We start from the raw sequence: 20,631 nt of genomic DNA on the forward strand, positions 1-20,631 counted from the left end.
GAGAATACCGCGAAGGTAACTCTAGCCGGAGTCTCTTCCAACTCCAACTCCTCCTTCCACTAGATGATTTCTTCCCTTGCGGAGGCGAAATCCGACCTGCACAAACAATCTGAGGCAACCACAAACACTTGGGTGCTCTCCGGCGATGCCTAACCGTCTAGGAACGAAGAGTCCAAGAGTAACAAATGCAAATCACGAAATAGACAATATGCTCAAGTGCTCAAGTGGTGGCTTGCTCTCAAAACCGAAAATCTTTCAACCCACAAGATGGATTTGTCAATCTAGATCAAACACTCACAAAGAGAGGGTTGGAGAGAGTTAGCAAAGCTCAGCAATGTGTCACAAAACCGGTAGAATCAGCAGCCCCGAAAGAGGAGGGCTGAGGGGTATATAAAGACAGTTTTGAAAACTAGCCGTTGGCCATACTGGACGCGTCCGGTATCATACCGGACACGTCCGATATGATCGAGGCCAACAAACTTACCCCTGTTAGCTTGCTACTCCCTACCACGGTGAAGCCTACGTCGGAACTCCCGACGTACGTCGGAACTTCCGACAAGTCAGCACTGCTGACGTGCGCCGGAAGTGCTGACACGCACCAGAACAGCTCCTAGGTCAACACAACTCAAAAAGTCAGAATGTGCAACAGTACCCATACCGGACGCGTCTGGTATCATACCGGACACGTCCGGTATGCACAACCTGTGCACATTGAGTTCAGCTCTCAGGTTAGTTTCTCTAAGACCTCACATGGGTTGACTTGAGCGCTAGAGAGTATTAATCCATGATCATGATGCATCCCTCTTAATAGTACGGCTTTCCTATCAACTCAAGATCAAAAGATAAATCAAATTTAAACCACTTGATAAGCTTCCATCAAACCAAAGCCTTTCTTTCAATTCTTGATAAGCTGAGGATGTCATCATGTCAAACTTGTTTTTAATCTTGAGCATAGCCATCTTGAGCACATGACTTGGTTCCATTCAATAGATAGATTTGACTCCAAATGTACCAAGTCATTTTCATTAACTACTTCAATAGTAGATTTGATCCTCCACATCAACATGACCCTTAGAGCTTGATTAGTACCTCAACTAAATGCAAGTAATTCCTTCTTCACCCGAGCTAGGTTTTTCGGTCGTCAAGCCGTCGCTTGCCCTTCACCCTTGCTTAGTACCTCGAAGCCTTTCCTTGCTATCTTCACCATCTCAAGTCTTCAAGTCATATGTTGCTTTGAATCATCCAAACAATTTTATACTTTTCATTATTGCTTTCATATGAGTGATAGATATCTTCACAATAAATAAGTCTCTTTCAATGATTCCATTTGCATTGTTGTTTTGTGCTTGAACTAGATTGCTTCATACAACAATACATAATTTTGGCTTTTGTAAACTTGGATCAAATACCTATGAGGTAGCTTTTCCCTGTTTCACACTTAGCAAGATCATTAGTTCCTTTAATCATGGTTGTCATTCAATCATCCAAAACACATTAAGTGGCTTAATGCACTTACACCAAGCCTCCTAGATTGGCTTTGGGACAACTTCCTAAGCCTATTGATCCAAAGTTCTTTGAAGGTGCTTGCTCTGACGATGTTCATAGAAAGTCTGAAGACAAGGTGGCAATTATAATGCCATATTGCAAAGCCAAGGGTTTATGTTTCAAATGTGGAGGTAAATGGGGACCCCAACACAAATGTCATGCCTATGTTCCTTTAAATATGGTGGAAGAGGTGTGGAAATTGGTAGTTGAACCTGTGTGTTCCCAAATTCCTCCTCAATAATCATAGTATGACTCTAATGATAAACTTTTGGCCATCTCGGAAAATGGAGTCAAGGGCACTAATGTTGCAAAGACCCCACATGCCTTCATAGGATACCATTAGTTTATGATTTTAGTTAGCGGATTAAGGTAATTATCACAACTTTATTAGTGAGCACATGACCTCTATGTTCAAACCTTGCACTCCTATAAAACAATCAATGGTCGTTACGGTTGTTGGTGGTGCTCAGTTACTCTATACTCATGAGATTGTCAACTGTTCTTTGTCAGCACAAGGTACATATTGTTCACCACTACATTCAAAATTAGTAGGTCATGCCAATAGTGTGTCACCAATAAGGCCGCTGATGCTCTGTCAAGAGTTGTTCATAACACTTCCACACTTTCTGCTATCTCACATGCACAACCTCCATGGTTTGCAGACTCTCCAACATAGTTGTGCTCAAAGTCCTCTTGCTCAAGATCTTCTGTCTCCCTTAGCTCTACATGGTCCTCATGGCCATTTTACATTAGTCCAAGGTATCATCAAATACAAGCATGCTATCTGGCTAGGCCATTCAGATCCACTTCAAACCAAAGTGACTACTTAGTTTCACGCCAGCTCTAATGGTGGTCACTTTGGTTTTCTAGGTACTTCTCACCGCATCAAGAAGTTGTTTTACTAAGCTCACATGAAGACTTCTATCAAAGAGCTTGTCACTGCCTGTGTCACATGCCAACATGCCAAGTCTAAATGCCTTCCATATTGAGGGCTCCTTCAACCACTCCCATTGCTAGATCAAGCCTAGAAAGTTGTCACCATAGATTTTATAGAAGGTTTCCCACTTCCCCCTCCAATTACATACTTGTGGTAGTAGACAAGTTTCCTAAGTACACTCATTTCACTAGGCTCAAACACCCCCTATTCTACCCTCCAAGTAGCATAATTGTTTATGGAACATGTTAATAAGTTACATGGTGGCGACTATGAAAATGTCACAATTTCACATACTCTAAATGCCATCAACAACCTCAGAATAAAAGGAAGATAAGCATATCATGAATATAATTTATTCAATAACAAGTTCCACATGTATATGGAGTATTTTTTGCAAGACATAAGCCAAAGCTAGAAATTGAGCCAAATGAGCCCACACTAGGGGATCACCCACCACCCTAGTGGGTCCCACTACCCTCTTCAATCCTTCCATGAGCCAAGAAGCATAATTCAAGCAATACTCACCCCTTGCATCAAATTAAAGTTGTATTTCTTCTCAATTGCTAAAGATCAACTCACACGGATTGAAGAGCCTACAACTTAAGAAATCGACGTGCCAAGGAGAACATGAGCTTTGCTGTGGTACACCCAAATAACTATGAGTCGTCGATCTAGAGGACTTTCATCAAATATTACCTCCTAGGAGGTAATAGAAGGAAGAAATATATATATTAGCAAATAGGTAAAATATCTTCAATTAGATCTAGTTTACATATTGCGTTAGATCATGGACGATGTAAATTGTAATCAACATGATGGACATAATTATTACTATTTTTGTGACGTGACATGACATGGTAATAAAGTAATAAGGTGTGTTTTAGCCTTTTTTGTTACATTTTTTTCACACACCTTCGTGCGTGTAAGTCACTTGCTAAAAAATCAGGGTTTCAATTTTGGTTTTAGAAATATTCGGCAACCACTAAAATTACTGAATTTTACGAATTTCTATAAAAAATTCAGTGAATTTTGCAAAATATTTTTAGATCTAAACAAAAAATTAGCACGATTTATGAATCTACTATACATATATTAGTTTAATACAAAATATCCATGATTATCCTTTTTTATAATAAGGAGCGCTTCCTTCCACACATAACACATAGAAAACAAATAACATGTGCTTAATCGAAGTGATAAATGCATGCATGCATGCATAACATTCCATTCTTAATTCTATGCGACTTCTTGGAAGGATTTGTTTCTTTAATTGTTGCCTTGATTTTTACTTTTTAGACATTTTAGTTACTTATAAAATATTTTGGCTTTAAAAATCAAGGGCTATGATTTAACTGAATTCTTACCTCCTATGAGGTAATGGGTGTACCATAGCAAAACCAACACATACCCACTCAAGATGATGGCAAGAGGCCCCACACCAGAGAGGGACCCACCAGTCATTAGAGGGGGGCGGGTTGGCCGACCCCTATCGCTCGATGGGTGGGAATGCCTCCACCGCCTTCCAGTGTGCTCTCATGCAAGAAAGTTCTTGGTTTCTTGGAGGGATCGATCACCGCTTTGTTTTAGTTCTTGGTTGGATCGTACTTTGGGTGGATGGAGCAGAGGCCGGCGGTGGTGTGCTGTCGATGATCGATCGTCGGTATGTTTTAGGTGTAGAGATACGTACAAATGGAAAAAAAAAACATATTTTGACAAACTGATCGGACGCGGGGCAAAGCAAGCGGCCACATCCCAATCGAACTCGGAGAAAGGAAAGGAAATTAAAAACAAGATAAATAAAAGGTGTATATAATGATAATACTAAGTGTATAAAAAGGAATTGGCAAATCCTAAGTCCAACAGGGGCCGAGTCACGGACAAGAAGAAAAGACCCCTTTCTCGCCGAGTCGCCGTTACCTTTCGTCTTCAAAGCCGTCGCCGTCGCCGTCGCGGCACCATAGTCTCCGGCCACCCGCGCCGCAGTCCATCAGAATATCTAAGGTTCCGTCCCCTCTAGCTCCCCTACAGCATCCGATGTTTAAACGAACGTTTCTTTAACTGCCTCGTCGGTTTTCTCCCCCTCCGCTCCAGACTTCCAGAGTCCATAGTGCTTCTATCCCCCGGCACGCCGCCGGCCGGCGATAACCTGACCACCACATGCCGACCTCGAGGACGGTGTCGACGATTGCGGCGCAGACGGAGCAAGGCACGCATGTGGTTCGCATCCTGGGGTACAGCCAACTAAGGCGCATGAAGGAGGTGATCAATTCCGACAAGTTCTCCGTCGGCGGGCACGAGTGGTTCGTGAAGTTGGTTCTCGATAGCTGCAGCACAGCAACTGCGTTCTCCCACCCAGACTGTATCATCGCTGTACTCTTGCTCAAGAGCCATGCCCAGACCAAGGAAGTGCAGGCGTCGTTCGACCTCAACCTGCTCGATCTGGCCAGTGGGTCGTCCTTGTCGGTGCACAAGGTTGCACCCAGCTTTTTCCACCCCGGCTATGGCGACACCACGGTTGCTTGCTGTCAGATAAAGAATGACCTGTTTGAAACATCCAGCTACCTTCAGGACGATTGCCTCACAATCGAATTCAGCATCACTGTTTTCAAAGGACCACTGTCATCTGAGACCAAATCGTTGCCGAGGATCCATGTGCCGCCATCCGACATCGCAGCGGATTTCGGCAACCTGATGGAAACAATGGAGGGGGCCGATGTCACCTTCAGCGTTGGAGGGCAGGAATTCACGGCGCACAGGATCGTGCTCGCCACGCGGTCGCCTGTTTTCAGAGCACAGCTCTATGGCCCCATCAGGGAGGCAGGAACAGGAACAGCTCCCATTGTCATTGAAGACGTGCAGGCAGATGCTTTCAGAGCCCTTCTCCGTTTCGTCTACACGGATTCTTTGCCTCCGTCGGATGATCTCCAGTCGGATGATTACGCTGAGATGATCCGCCACTTGCTTGTGGCGGCGGATCGGTACGCGATGGAGAGGCTAAAGCTCATGTGTCAAAGCATCCTCTGCAAGAATCTTACTGTGCAGGATGTTCCAACCACGTTGGCTCTAGCTGATCAACATAATTGCGACTTGCTTAGGGATGCCTGCGTTGAGTTTATTGGCTGTTTAAGCGCAACGGATGCCGTGGCGGCAACTCAAGGCTACAAGGATCTGAAACGAACTTGCCCATCTATTGTAACTGATTTTGAGGAGGCAAGTAAACTTCGTAAAACATGAGCTGATTAGCTTATTTATTAAGCAAAACTCACTGTCAGATGAATGTAGAATTGGAGATTACTACCACCTTAGTTATATGAAATTATGAATAGTTTGCTAGTTTTGTTGAATAATACTCTCAGGTAGTCAGGTTAACTACTATTGGTCAGAGCTGATCACAGGCTTAAGCAGCTCATTCTTAGTTGAATAGAAGGAGATTAGTACCTCCTTTGTCATATGAGTAGCTTTATAGCTTTTAAGCTTTGTTATATCCTCTCAGGTTAGCTACTATTAATGAGTATGGTCTTAGAATTTAAAACAAAAATGCCTGCTTTTATGTGTTGATGATGGATAGAACTGGATGTCTGAACTGTGCATAGCTTTGCAAAAGTTGATGGTTTTTTCCCTTTCTGTTTGCACTTGTCTGCAAGCTTGATGTTTCAGGCACACGTTTAGCTTTGTCATATCCTTTATGATAAGTTCTGTGTGGAATATTTATTATGATGACCTCAACCATCTCTATAAAACAAATTGATGAGAGAATAAAGCATCATAAACTAGAATATCTTTGACAGTAGCAGAGTATTTATTGTGCTTCCTTGATACTTAACGCATATGACAATAGAAGTACATTTATATCTTTTGTGTAACTCTTGGAGGGTAGTATGCTTCAGATGCATGCATCGAAGAATAAAACTTTCTTCAATTCAATTATTGATTTTGAATCATATTAGACAGGCTTTTGATTGAACTACTGAAACAAAGTTTGAGGAATTGGTAGATCAAAAACTACAACAATAAAAGTAAATTAAGGGGAGTTTGAGAATTTGATGGTTGTATTAACGGTTATTAGATTCATGTAACGTTCGCAAATTTGTATAACAGAAAAATTCCAACTTTTTAATTTTTTTTGTTTGATTGTGTGTTGCATGTAAAATGTGAGGTGAAACTTAGTCAAATATTTTCCTTCCGCCAAATTCAAAATCCAAACTTCAAAACTATTTACAACGAACTGGTGGTCATGAAGATTGATCACCTACATGACAAAAGGCATTTTCAAATAAAATGTTTTCAAAATAATAATAATAATCCATACCTATTAATAAAATGACAAAATTTCAGCCTATTTTTTGATCCATCCATTTTTTTAGTCCGTCTTTCTCTAACTACCGGACAAATGCAGAATTTCTTCTATCCGGACTTATATATAACTCAGTTCCCTCAAAAAAAACTTATATATAAAGCTCTTTGACTGGCATGATATGGAGTTCGATTCCAGTTTTATATAGGTCCTATATAAGGTAACCTTGATAGCTAGGAGGAGTCCTAATCCTAATATAAATAGATTACTCCAATCTTTAAGTAATCCAAATAGAAAATGATATAAATTTTCTATTTTCTTGGTTTACCTTTTTCTCTATTTTTTCATCTATTTGTCCCGGACTACTATATCTAGTTCTATTCTTTTTTTTTATCTCTAGGCCGTCTCTTTTTTTCTGTTCATATTTTATTTATTTTTTTAACGCAAAATGCTCAGGTATAAATATACCTATTTGATGTCAAAAAAAAAATTAAAATTCTCTATAATTTTGGTCAAAATTAAGATACTTTAACTCTTCATGATTCTTGGAATGACTTATAATTTAAGATAAAGAGACTATTTTTAAGAAAGTTGTGATATCATTGCTAATATTAACTTATATTATAGATGTCATATAGTTATCATAACAAAAATTATAGATTTAAAATTTCATATTTTATAGAGAGAATAAAACATAAATACATTTGTATCATTCCTGTTGTCATTTTCCATGAATGTTAGATAGTCTTTTGTTTCTCTCCCGTTGCAAACTCCCCCATCTTCTTCAAACTGAATTTATAAATAATTTGTGCACCATGTTTAGTTAAAGCCTGCATGAGTGTTTGGTTCTTTGTTGTGCTTGGAGGTAGATCTTTTTCGTCATGAACCTAATCATCTTGTGCAGCAGCAGTTTACACCATGCTCCTGTGCCTTGGGCCCACGTACACCTCCTCACGTTTTCATTTGTTGGCATCATCGTTGCTGGGCCTGAGCGCTCCACTGCTCCTTCCTCCCCTCCCTCCCAGGCCCAGCGCGCAAGCAGGGGCAGCCGCCCAGCCCTCTCCGTCTCACGTGCACGTCACGAGCACGGACAAGCCGCTCCCTTCCTATCACGCGCACCGCACGTGCAATGGCAAGGATGCCGTACGCGGGCCCCTTAGCGTAGCCAGCAGAAGAAGCAAGCAAGCACCGGACCTCCGTTTCCCTCCGTCTACGTCGCAGTTTCCTTGGATCTCCGTACCGCTCCCTCTATTAGAATTAGAATTAGTTGTTGAGATATTATGACTTGTAACTACTTGTACTAGCTACTTGTACTAGAAGATATGACGCATGTATCTAGCTAGGTGGTTATCTAGATGAGATCTTTGAGAGTTTGTTGTAATTCATCTTCTTGTGCTGTAAGCCACGCAGAGGGCTATTCTCTGCATATATTAACATGCAACCGAGAGCCCCAAAGGGTCATCTCGTTCACCCTAATTTTACATGGTATCAGAGCCTTCTTCCACACGGATTGCTTCCATGGCTTCCGCTTCGTCCTCCTTAGGAGTTGCTGCTGCACTCTCGCTCGCCGCCTTTCTTCCTCCGGTGACCGAGAAGCTGAATCGTGCCAACCATCAATCGTGGAAGGCACAAATGCTGTCGGCGCTGAGAGGTGCCCAACTAGCCGACTGGTTGGAGACCACTGCTGAGCCGCCGGCGAAATACCTGCCGGTTGAGGCAGGGAAGGAAGCAGATCCACCCAAGGCGAACCCTGACTACGCCGCGTGGGTGGCCAAGGACCAGATGGTCCTGAGCTATGTGCTCACAAATCTCTCCAAAGAGATTCTTGGCCATGTCAACACTGAAGTCACGGCCAAAGGTGCATGGGCGGCCATTGAGGCGATGTTTGCATCGCAGTCCCACGTCAAGGTGATCTCCACCCGGATGGCGCTCGCCAATGCCACCAAAGGCACCTCCACCGTCAGCGAGTACTTCGCAAAGATCAAGGCCCTAGCAGACGAGATGGCGGCGGCAGGGCACAAACTTGAAGACGAGGAGATGATCTCTTACCTCCTCAATGGACTGGATCCAGATTATGATCCAGTTGCGACGGCTGTTGCAGCTCGAGTGGAACCAATTTCCATTAGCGAACTGTTTACGCAGCTAATCAGTCACGAACAACGCCTCGACATGCGCAATGGGGGCAGTCAGTCCTTGGTGAACATGGCAACCAAAGGAAATCGCACCGGTGGCCATCCTCATCGTGGCAATGGCGGCCATGGCGGCCGTGGCAGCGGAGGCAGGAACGGAGGTGGACGCAATTCCCGCGGCGGTTTTGGCCGTGGTGCTGGCAACAGCGGCGGCCGGAGTACCTTCCAACCAGGAGTCATCTGCCAAGTGTGCGGGAAGGAAGGCCACCCGGCCTATCGCTGCTTCAAGCGATTTGATCGTGACTTCACCGGGCCTCCGCAGAAGATGGCGTCCACGGCTACTTCCTCGGCATACGGCATCGACACCAACTGGTATATGGATACCGGTGCGACCGATCATATCACGAGTGAGCTGGAGAAGCTCACAACTCGCGATAAATACCACGGCGGTGACCAAGTTCACACGGCCAGTGGCTCAGGTATGAAGATTCAAAATATTGGTCATGACATTTTACGTTCCCCAACTAGTAAGCTGCATCTTAGAAACATTCTTCATGTTCCATCTGCACACAAAGATCTTCTGTCTGTCAACCGTATAGCTCGTGATAATAATGTGTTCTTTGAGTTTTACCCCAATCACTTTTGTGTGAAGGAGCAGCAGACGAAGAGAATACTTTTCACCGGACCATGTAAGGATGGTCTTTACCCCGTGCGATCAAATAAAGAGGTGCTTGGAGTAACCAAGCTTCCTGCGTCCTTGTGGCATCATCGGTTAGGGCATCCTGCATCATCCATTGTCTAGCGCGTGCTCAACCACCACAAGCTTCCTTTCATCCAAGAGTCGAATAAAGCTAGCATCTGTGATGCCTGTCAAAAGGGAAAGAACCATCAATTGCCCTATCCTAGATCCTCTAGTGTTTCAAATAATGTGTTGGATCTTATTTTCTCTGATGTATGGGGTCCTGCTCCTAGTTCAGTTGGTCGAAATAATTACTATGTGAGTTTCATTGATGACCATAGTAAATTCACATGGATCTATTTGTTGCGTCGAAAGTCTGAAGTTTTTCAATGTTTTCGTGATTTTCAAATGCTTGTTGAGCGACAATTTGATCGAAAAATCCGTGTTGTACAGACTGATTGGGGTGGGGAATATCAAGCTCTTAGTCCCTTCTTTACCCGCATGGGAATCTCCCATCACGTTTCCTGTCCTCATGCTCACCAACAAAATGGAGCAGCTGAAAGGAAACATCGACATATAGTTGAAGTTGGGCTAACCCTTCTTGCTCATGCTAGCATGCCACTTAAATTTTGGGACGAGGCCTTCACCACTGCGGTCTTCCTAATCAATAGATTGCCATCCAAAGTTATCAATAATGACACCCCATTTTTCCGACTCTACGGCCAGCAACCAGATTACACCTTCCTCCGGTCGTTTGGGTGTGCATGCTGGCCCAATATGCGGCCCTATACCTATAGAAAGCTCGCCTTCCGCTCCACAAAATGCGTCTTCCTTGGCTATAGCAACAAGCACAAGGGGTACAAATGCCTTGATCCCTCTGTTGGTCGTGTGTATATCTCACGCGACGTTGTTTTTGATGAACATGTCTTCCCGTTCGCAGTGCTCCATCCTAACGCCGGCGCTCAACTTCGCGCTGAAATTGCGCTATTGCCCGAACATCTCTCAAACGCTAGTTCTGGGGAATCGTACTTGCCTGGTCAAAATAATGAGTCTTCATTACCTTCTAATCCCTCATCAAGTTGTGCAGGAAACTCGTTGAATGCAGGTGCACACATGGAGCAAACTGATCCAGAATCGGCGCTGGGCAAGCGTCATTTCATGTGTGTCCCAACTGGGGACAGCACAGCGGTCGATGCTGATTCACCGCGTCCTGCTGTCCGAGGTACGGCTGCTCAGGAGCGCGTGTCCTCGCCTAGAGCGGAGGTACCCGTGCCACACACCGATACGGCCGATACGGCGCCGGTCCCAGTGCCGCAGCCGGATCCCAACGCCCAGGGGACAGAGGCAGCACTGGATCCCATGACGATTGTGTTGCCAGATGCTCCTACGCCTGGATCCTCTACGGCCGCACCAGCTCCTCCACTGCGCCCGGTGACTCGTCTTCAACGTGGGATTAGGAAGCCCAAGACATACACTGATGGAACGGTTCGGTGGGGCATGGTTGCAAGCACTGCCTCAGGGGAACCTGCGTCCCTTGCTGAAGCCTTCAATGACAGAAATTGGCATGCAGCTATGGACAATGAGCATCAAGCACTTATGAAGAATCAGACTTGGCACCTTGTACCCCGTCCCAAAGGGAAGAATGTCATAGGTTGCAAATGGGTATACAAGGTTAAGCGCAAGGCAGATGGATCAATTGATCGCTACAAAGCTCGCCTTGTAGCAAAGGGATTCAAGCAGCGGTATGGTCTTGACTACGAAGACACCTTCAGTCCGGTTGTAAAAGCAGCGACTATACGGCTTGTGTTGTCAATTGCAGTTTCCAGAGGATGGTCTTTACGTCAACTCGATGTTCAGAATGCTTTTCTCCATGGGATCCTGGAAGAGGAAGTATATATGGACCAACCACCGGGCTATGAAGACAAGGAACATCCCAAGTATGTATGTAAGCTGGACAAGGCTCTTTATGGCCTGAAACAGGCACCAAGAGCGTGGCACGCCAGACTCAGTAAAAGGTTGCAGTCATAGGGATTCATTCCCTCTAAAGCTGATGCGTCACTATTTTATTATAGTAGGGGTGATTACTGCATATTCGTCCTAGTATACGTAGATGACATTATCGTTGCCAGTTCTACACAAGAGGGAACCAATGTACTGCTCAAGGATTTGCAGAAAGACTTCGCACTCAAGGATCTTGGTGATCTTCATTATTTCCTTGGAATAGAAGTCAAGAAGTCATCAGAAGGACTTGTACTTACTCAGGAAAGATATGCAAATGATGTTCTCTCTCGTGCAGGCATGGACAAGGCAAAGCCAGTTGAAACACCTATGGCTACCGCGGAAAAACTCAGTATCACTGATGGTGAGGCGCTGGGTTCAGAAGATGCTACACGGTTTCGAAGCTTGGTGGGGGCCTTGCAATACCTCACGCTCACACGCCCTGACATATCCTATGCAGTGAACAAGGTGTGCCAGTTTCTTCACGCTCCTACTTCAGTTCATTGGAGCGCTGTGAAGAGGATTTTAAGGTATGTTCGAGGAATGATCAAGTATGGTCTCAAAATCAGGAAGTCAAGATCGATGCTAGTAAGTGCGTTCTCGGATGCGGACTGGGCCGGCGATGTGGATGACCGACGGTCGACAAGAGGCTTCGCAGTATTTCTTGGCACAAATCTTGTGTCCTGGATGGCAAGGAAACAGGCTACCGTCTCAAGGTCATCGACTGAAGCCGAGTACAAAGCGTTAGCCAACGCCACTGCAGAACTCATGTGGGTGCAAAAGCTGTTAAGTGAGTTGGGAATATCACATCCATCAGCTGCGAGGTTATGGTGCGACAATTTAGGTGCCAAATACCTATCAGCAAACCCAGTTTTTCATGCGAGAACAAAACACATTGAGATTGACTTCCATTTTGTGAGAGAAAGAGTGGCACACAAGTTACTGGATATTCGATTCATTAACTCTGGTGATCAAGTTGCGGATGGTTTCACCAAAGCAATCTCAGTTGCACAATTACGGAAATTCAGAAACAATCTTAACCTTGTAAGTGGCTAAGATTGAGGGGGAGTATTAGAATTAGTTGTTGAGATATGATGACTTGTAACTACTTGTACTAGAAGATATGACGCATGTATCTAGCTAGGTGGTTATCTAGATGAGATCTTTGAGAGTTTGTTGTAATTCATCTTCTTGTGCTGTAAGCCACGCAGAGGGCTATTCTCTGCATATATTAACATGCAACCGAGAGCCCCAAAGGGTCATCTCGTTCACCCTAATTTTACACCCTCATCTGCTGCTTTTCCGTCCCCGCGTCGTTTGCTTTTCGGCAGCTAGCAGGACCACAACGCCGGTGCGGAGCTCCGTCTGCGTCGAGACCGCCGCCGCGCGTCTACGTCAGGCCAATCGGCCGCGACCTCGCCCCGCCCCGCCGTTCCCCATAGCACTGTGCCACAAGACGCCGTCCCGTCCGCCGACCCCGTGCTATGGAGGCCACCGACGTCGTGCCGTGGCCGTGTTCGCCAAGACGCGGACACCCGGCACTGCTTCCCCCCTACCTCCGCGACGCACCACGGCACCAGTCAGCCTCCTTTTCCAGCCCTGTGGCCGCGCGCCTTGCACACGCCTCGCCCGGCACCTTGGCACTCGCACGCGCGGCGCGTCGACCACCCAACACCACAGTGGACACGGACACACCTGCGCAGCTACACAGAGAATGGCACCACCGTACCGCCACCGCAGGCCACCCACAGTCGCGGTGCGCGCTTGAGTACCGCGACCATGGCCGTGTATAGGATGCGCGGCACCACCTTCATTGTGCAAGCCCGGACCCTGTCTCGCGGCCGTGACCACCGTTACCCCGCGATTCTTCGCATCCGAACGGCCGGACACAAGCCGTACGCCGAACAGTTCCCGCTCAATTTTCCCGCTCGTTCTTCCCACGCGATGCTCTTACACGGTGATTAAGTCCACGCGTGGCCCACTTACATGTACGGGATTTCGTGTGCTGCCCGCACTGCATCTCGGCAGCGTCCAGGTAGGAAGTCATGTATGTTTTCTTTTCTTCTTTTTTTTATTTTTTTTTTCTTATTCTTTTTTCTTTCTGTTCTCCATTTTTATTTATATTTCTTTTTTCTGTTTTATGTCATTTTTCATTATCTGTTTCTTTTTATTTTTTATGTTTCTTTTTTCTTTTCTTTGCTTTCAATTTCTTTATTTTTTTTATTCTTCTTATTTCTTTTATTTTTATTTTCTTTTTTTCTTTTTCTTTTCTTTTTTCTTTTCATGCTTTATTTTTATTTTATTTTTGTATTTTATGTCATTTTTATTATTCTTTTCCATTTTTATATTTTATGTTTCTTTTTTCTGTTTTTAATATTTTCTCTTCTTTTCTTTTTTTATGTTCACATGTTCTTTTATATTTATTTGTTTCATTTTCTAATTATGTTTTTCTTTGATTCATGTTTATGTTTTTTTTTCGCGTGCATATAATATATTATGTTTATGTTCACATGTTCTTTTATGTTTATTTGATTCATGTTTATCTTTCATGTTCTGTAATGTTTTTTTAATATTCACATAGAATACATATAATATTTTATGATAAATTTATTAGTGATGTTTATATAATATATATGTGATGTTCTATAATATATTAAGTAATGTTCGCTTAGTATATATATGATGTTCTATAATATATATGTGATGTTCTATAATATATTTAGTGATGTTCCATGATGTATTTAGTAATGTTCACGTAATATATATGCGATGTTCTATAATGTTTTAATGACTTCTATAGTGTATTTAGTGTTGTTCACGTAATATACATACGATGTTCTATAATGTATATAGTGATGTTCTATGATATATCTAGTAATGTTCGCTCAGTACACATGCGTTGTTCTATAGTATATTTGAAAATGTTTGAAAAGTATACACATGATATTCTTTTAAATATTTTTCTATTACATGTTTTTATTTTTTTTCTTATACTTTGTTCCAGATTTTATTAGTTTTACTTATGTTATGTATTTTATTTATTTTTGTGTATATTAAAATACAAATTTCATGAATCTAAAACTAGAGTATTGTTGTTCTAAAACAAAAACATTTTTTCTTTGAACCTAGAACATTGTCTCTGCTCTTTAAAAAATATTCTATCTTTATCTTTATAAAATAAATGTTTGTTAATAAAATTTTATCTAAATATATTTATGTGGGATCTTGTTTTGAAGGATTTATTGCAAGAAATCTGATGGTATAATCGGAATTTAATTTAGATATTTAGTTTAGGAGTTATTACTTTTTTATTTCTTGTAAAGTATTGCATGCAACGTGGGATGAGGTGAATTTTTTTTATTTTTAGCCCAAATTCAAAACATATTTCAAATTTGATTCAGTTTCAAAAATATTTTTAAAACTAACCCGTTTGGCCCCGCCACCATACATGGCGGGGCAAATACACTATACCCCGCCATGCATGGCGGCGGGGTATAGCCTCCACGTGGCGTGCATGGCGGTGGAGCTGCTGACGTGTATTTGCCCCGCCATAGATCACGGCAGGTTAGGGTACCGCGCCATGGATCATAGCGGGGTATGGATGGCGAAGACAGTTTGTTCCGTTCCACCTCGAATTTGTTATGGAATGACGTGCCACTGGGTTATCAAGACACCATAAACCGCCAAAAATCATCACGGGTGCTGACTACTGAGGCCTTGTTTAGTTCCAAAAAATTTTACAAAATTTTTCAGATTCCCCGTCACATCGAATCTTTAGACACATGCATGAAGTATTAAATATAGATAAAAATAAAAACTAATTACACAGTTTGGTCGAAATTGACGAGACGAATCTTTTGAGCCTAGTTAGTCTATGATTGGATAATATTTGTCAAGTACAAACGAAAAAGCTACAGTGTCAATTTTGTAAAATATTTTGGAACTAAACAAGGCCTGAAGCGTGTAGCACTTTTTGGCCAACGAAGGGTCATTTCACGGGAAAGTGAAACATATATTAACTAGGCTTAAAAAATTCGTCTTGTAAATTTCGATCAAACTGTGCAATTAGTTTTTATTTTCCTCTATATTTAATACTTTATACATGTGTCTAAAGATTCGATGGGATGGAAAATCTTGAAAAATTTTGAATTTTAAGGTGAAAGTAAACAAGGCCACATTTGTCACAAAAGTTCAATGCTTGCAGGGTAGCAGTTACAAATGTCTTTTGGGCCTTGTTTAGTTCCAAAAATTTTGGAAAATCGACACTGTAGCACTTTAGTTTGTATTTGACAAATATTGTTCAATTATGGACTAACTAGACTTGAAAGATTCGTCTCGTCAATTTCGACTAAACTGTACAATTAGTTTTTCTTTTTGTCTATATTTAATACTCCATACATGCGTATAAAGATTCGATGTGATAGGAATCTAAAAAATTTTGCAAAATTTTTTAAGAGTTAAACAATTGGTACTGGTACGTTCTAGCATGTAGTTACGATCTGTCAGGCGTAGCATTCAAGGAGTCGTTTAGTTCCTTTTTGGGAGATCGATACTGTAGCATTTTTGTTTATATTTGACAAATATTGTCCAATCATCGACTAACTAGACTCAAAAGATTCGTCTCATCAATTCCGACTAAACTGTACAATTAGTTTTTTCTTTTTGTCTATATTTAATACTCCATGAATATGTCTAAAGATTCGATGTGACGGAGAATCTGAAAAATTTTGTAAAATTTTTTTGAAACTAAACGAGGCCCACGCATCTCATTGACGGACAGACCATCACAGTTACAGCAGCCGGGTCTTGATTCTTTGGGCCTTCTTTGGTTAAAAAATTTTAGTAAATTGCCACTGTAGTATTTTCATTTATATTTGACAAATATTGTCTAATCATAGACTAACTAGACTTAAAAGATTCGTCTCGTCAATTTCGATCAAACTGTGCAAATAGTTTTTATTTTTTGTCTATATTTAATACTCCATTCATGTATAAAAAAATTAATATGACGGAAAATCTGAAAAATTTTATAATTTTTTTTAAACTAAACAAGGCCTTGATAAGTGACAAATCAACCATCTTTTCTGGTTGCGAAAGGAGACCACACATATAAGTACAGTATTCCACAGCCCCAGACGTGATCCAGGCCGTGGGTCTAGCCATACCTCGCCATGATCCATGGCGGGGTACTCTTAACCCGCCGTAATCTATGGCGGGGTACACGTCAGCAGCTCCACCGCTATGCACGCTACGTGGAGACTATACCCCGCCGTCATGCATGGCGGGGTATAGTGTATTTGCCCCGCCATGTATGGTGGCGGGGCCAAATGGGTTAGTTTTAAAAATATTTTTGAAACCGAGTCAAATTTAAAATATGTTTTGAATTTGGACTAAAAATAAAAAAAATTCGATGAGGTGGGCCTATGTGATTAGCTTGCCTGTGGCGTGCGGTGTGCCTGCCTAGAAACAATAAAAAAATAGCTCACACTGAACAGCGTCTGTATCAAAACAATAAAGAAACAAGTTGTACCCAGCCGCTGCAGAACGCACAAGGCGGGAAAATTGACGGACCGAAGATTCCTTCCGTCCGAACGCCGGACCCGAAGAGGCCCCCGAAGTACCCTGCGCCCTTCTCCCTTCGTGGACCAAGCCCAGCTCGGCACTCCCTTTTTCCCTTCGTTTTTTTGGGCGACGGTAGCGCCAGGCCCAAGTCGGTCCCACACCCGCATGCGGGAGCCTGCTGTGGCTTTGCCTCTTTGCTGCAGCAGCAGTGCAGCCCATCCGATTCCTAGTCCTTTTCCTTTTCATCTGATTTTTTTATAGCACCTAACTACCTTCGAATTCACATTTGAAGGGCCAGGGTGTCTTCCAGTTTAGCAGTTTGTTCTAGTTTCTTGGTACTAAGTTGTCTAACAACAAGTGCACTATCAGAATTGGATCAATGTTTAGCCTGAATGAATTACATAGCTTGAATGAATTACATAGCCTGAATGAATAACAACAAGAGGAAGCCTGCAAGTGTGGATGTGGAAGCAGTTAAAGAGGATGTTAGGCCCTCCACAGCGTGATGCTTGAGTAGTGCAGAATAGGAGAGAGATAAAAGAAGAGTGACTCCATACATTGCAGCTAGTGCTGCCAGCTCTAGGAAATATGCCAGCAAAAAATTTGTGATTTTTTCCATAGTGCCGATGTGCGTTGGCACACCTATGATGCACCTAAAAGCTCGTCTCTGAAGTGTTTTTTTTTGACATAATTTGATCTTCCTTAGAAGATGACGAGGAATCAAAAGTTGAAGCTATAGAAAGATAACATTCTCTATTTAAAGGTATCAGCTTATGTGGATACTGATGTTTATATTGTGAAATTATTAAGTGTGTTTCCCTTGGTGTTGAAGACTTAATATTTTAAACTGCTTTTGGGTTCTTGCCGAATGAAAGGATCAATCTACGGATCAGAAAAGAATTTTGGTGGTTCCCTCAACTTTGTCTTGGTTGAGTTCAACCATTATACAAATTAAAAACATGCCTTGCTGCCTCTAATTTTGACCTAATTATTTTTGTATGTTGCATTCACTCATATAAGGCAAAAATCAATTCTGATTTGAGGAGTTGACATGTTCTGTAGAATACAAGTTTTCTTGCCGTCATTCACAACCAGATTTTTCAATTTCTCCTAGTAATGTGGGGTTCTCCTAGTGTTTTAGCATTCAAAATTTAGTATAAACTCTCCCTAGTAAATACCACCTAGTGAGGATTACCTAGTGTTTTCACTAGTGGTAGTGTTTTATTACTAACTAAAAACACTAGGAGAACTCCACCATTTTAGTAGTGATTCCCAAACGAAATACACAGGTGAGCTGTTTTTTATTTGTTATTGATAGTAAATGTTAAACCTATGCATTTTTTTAATATAAAAGCATCCCCATTTTTGTAAATGGTTCGTCTAATAAATTTGTTTCTTGCAGGAGCTGGTGACTAATGGAATGGTATGTTAGTAGCCCATTGGTGTGAATAATATAAAAATCATAACTTTTCAAGTCTATAAGAACAGCATGATAAATTTGAGAGAAGAAAAAGAATTTATTTTCAAGAATTCGTTGTTGGGACAAGAACCAGGATAGTTTTAAGGCATCCATTCTGCAATGTCGCCTTGATGTAAATAGTATATATAACTAGCAGTGTCACCTTTGTCGTAAATAGTAAATCACTAGTGAATCCTTGTTTATTTTTCACTATCATTTTTCAAATTATCCATGGCAACAGTTGTACACAATCAAAACATAATCATGAGCTTCAGTGAGATGAGTTGTGCCTATTGATAATCTGCTAGGCTTAGCTTGTAGTTCTCTCCGCACTAAAGGAATCAAATTAGCTATGTTGACGATAGAATGGTGACCTTCGACGAGAAGAAAATGTGAACTGTTTGCAGCATCATGTCAGACACTGTATTGATGATTCAAATATCTCCAAGATATAAAAAGAGAGAGAAAATTTAAGTTTCTATACAAACTCACAAAGATCGAAGTAAACTCATTCTAAGTTGTATATATTACAGAAAAAGGAGAGCAAATTTTAGTTTCTACAAACTCACAAAGATCAAAGTAAACTAAAGAGAATTACAACTAGCAACTAGAAGATTTTATTGTTATTCCTCCTCTCAAAGGGAAAACAAATTGTAGACACGTGTGTGGTGCACGTGGATTTCCACTAGTATAATATAACTAGCAGAAGGCGTGTCATTGGGTTTACTTGCCTCCAGAGAGGGAGGGAGATGGAGAGAGAGGGAGAGGGATTTGTACCTTCGTCTGCTGGATTAAATCCGCTACTTGTGTCCTTGCTTCTCACTAGAGTCACCACGCTGCTCGCAAGCATGGCCACCACGCTGCTCACTACCACGACCACCGTGCCGCTCACCACCACGGACACCACGCACCACCGCGCCATGCCTCACTGTGCGGCCATATGGTCCGGCACCACCACGGAGAGGGCATGCCGGTGGAGAGGGAGGGAGGGAAGGAGGGGCAAAGGGGGAGAGAAAGAGAGTGAGGGAGCGCTGGGAGAGAGGGAGGAAGGGAGGCGTGCGAGCTAGAGAGAGACCAGAGGGAGGGAGCGGCACCTGGGAATGAGTTAGGACTGGTTAGGGTTTTTGTTTAGCTTATGCAGTCAACACTAGGCATTGGGCCTGGGAATGGTAGCAGACTGGGCTAGAATTTTAGAGGTGGGCCTTATAAAGTAACCGTCTCCGAAAATAGATTTATGGAGGCGGTTGTCTTAAGACGTTCACCTCCATAAATGAGTCATTTTTGAGACGGTTGTCGTGAAATGACAGTCTCCATAAATATATTTTGGGAGGCGGACACTTTTGACCGCCTTCATAAATAAAAACGCTCAGCTCGGTTAATCTCTAGATAGTTTACGAGGCGGTTAAATTTTGTGACCGTCTCGGTTAATAAAATCGCATTGCCTTGTAAAATCATTTATGTTGTAGTGATGTTTGAGCATGGGAGATATAGACAATCATGTTTAATAAGGATAAACAAAAAAGTACTCTAATTAATCACGTCTTGGTTTGCTAAATCTTGTCTAAAGAAGTATAAATTAAAATTTGGATATACAAAAACAAATCTAAAGAAGAGATACACTGAAGCTGCAATTTTAGCTAGATAGTAAATATATATATACTTCCTCTGTTTTAAATTATAAGACATTATAGCACTTTTAGATTCATATCTTTTACTATGTATCTAGACATAATATATATTTAGGTACATAGCAAAAAGTTATGTATCTAAAAAAAATCAAAACATCTTGTAATTTAGAACGGAGGGAATATATAGTAGATATAAATATTTGTTTATTTTTTCTTTTAGGAAAAGGCCCGTTACGTAGGGACAATGCATGCAATTATGGAGGAAAATTGCTCTGCGTTGTGGGCTTGTATCAACAGCCCATCGAGAATCACAACTGTCTTGCTCTTATTAGGCTTTATTTAGTCCATAACATTCCCGTGATCCCGTCTCCATCACCACACTCCCCCCTGTCCTTCGTTC

At 42.1% G+C, this 20,631-nt stretch overlaps 1 protein-coding gene across 1 annotated transcript; it reads left to right on the plus strand.

The window, feature by feature from the left end:
* Window positions 703-7,159, plus strand: LOC8072180 (BTB/POZ and MATH domain-containing protein 2). Its single transcript, XM_021465021.1, has one exon. It carries the CDS (start codon window positions 4,640-4,642, stop codon window positions 5,714-5,716), a length of 1,077 nt encoding a protein of 358 aa, XP_021320696.1. The 5' UTR covers window positions 703-4,639; the 3' UTR covers window positions 5,717-7,159.

The sequence above is a fragment of the Sorghum bicolor genome, chromosome 7, assembly GCF_000003195.3.
Source record: "Sorghum bicolor cultivar BTx623 chromosome 7, Sorghum_bicolor_NCBIv3, whole genome shotgun sequence".
In the NCBI taxonomy this organism is placed as follows: domain Eukaryota; kingdom Viridiplantae; phylum Streptophyta; class Magnoliopsida; order Poales; family Poaceae; genus Sorghum; species Sorghum bicolor.

Coding starts and splice junctions, on each gene's coding strand:
- LOC8072180 (XM_021465021.1), top strand. CDS start 4,640: ATGCCGACCTCGAGGACGGTGTCGACGATTGCGGCGCAGACGGAGCAA.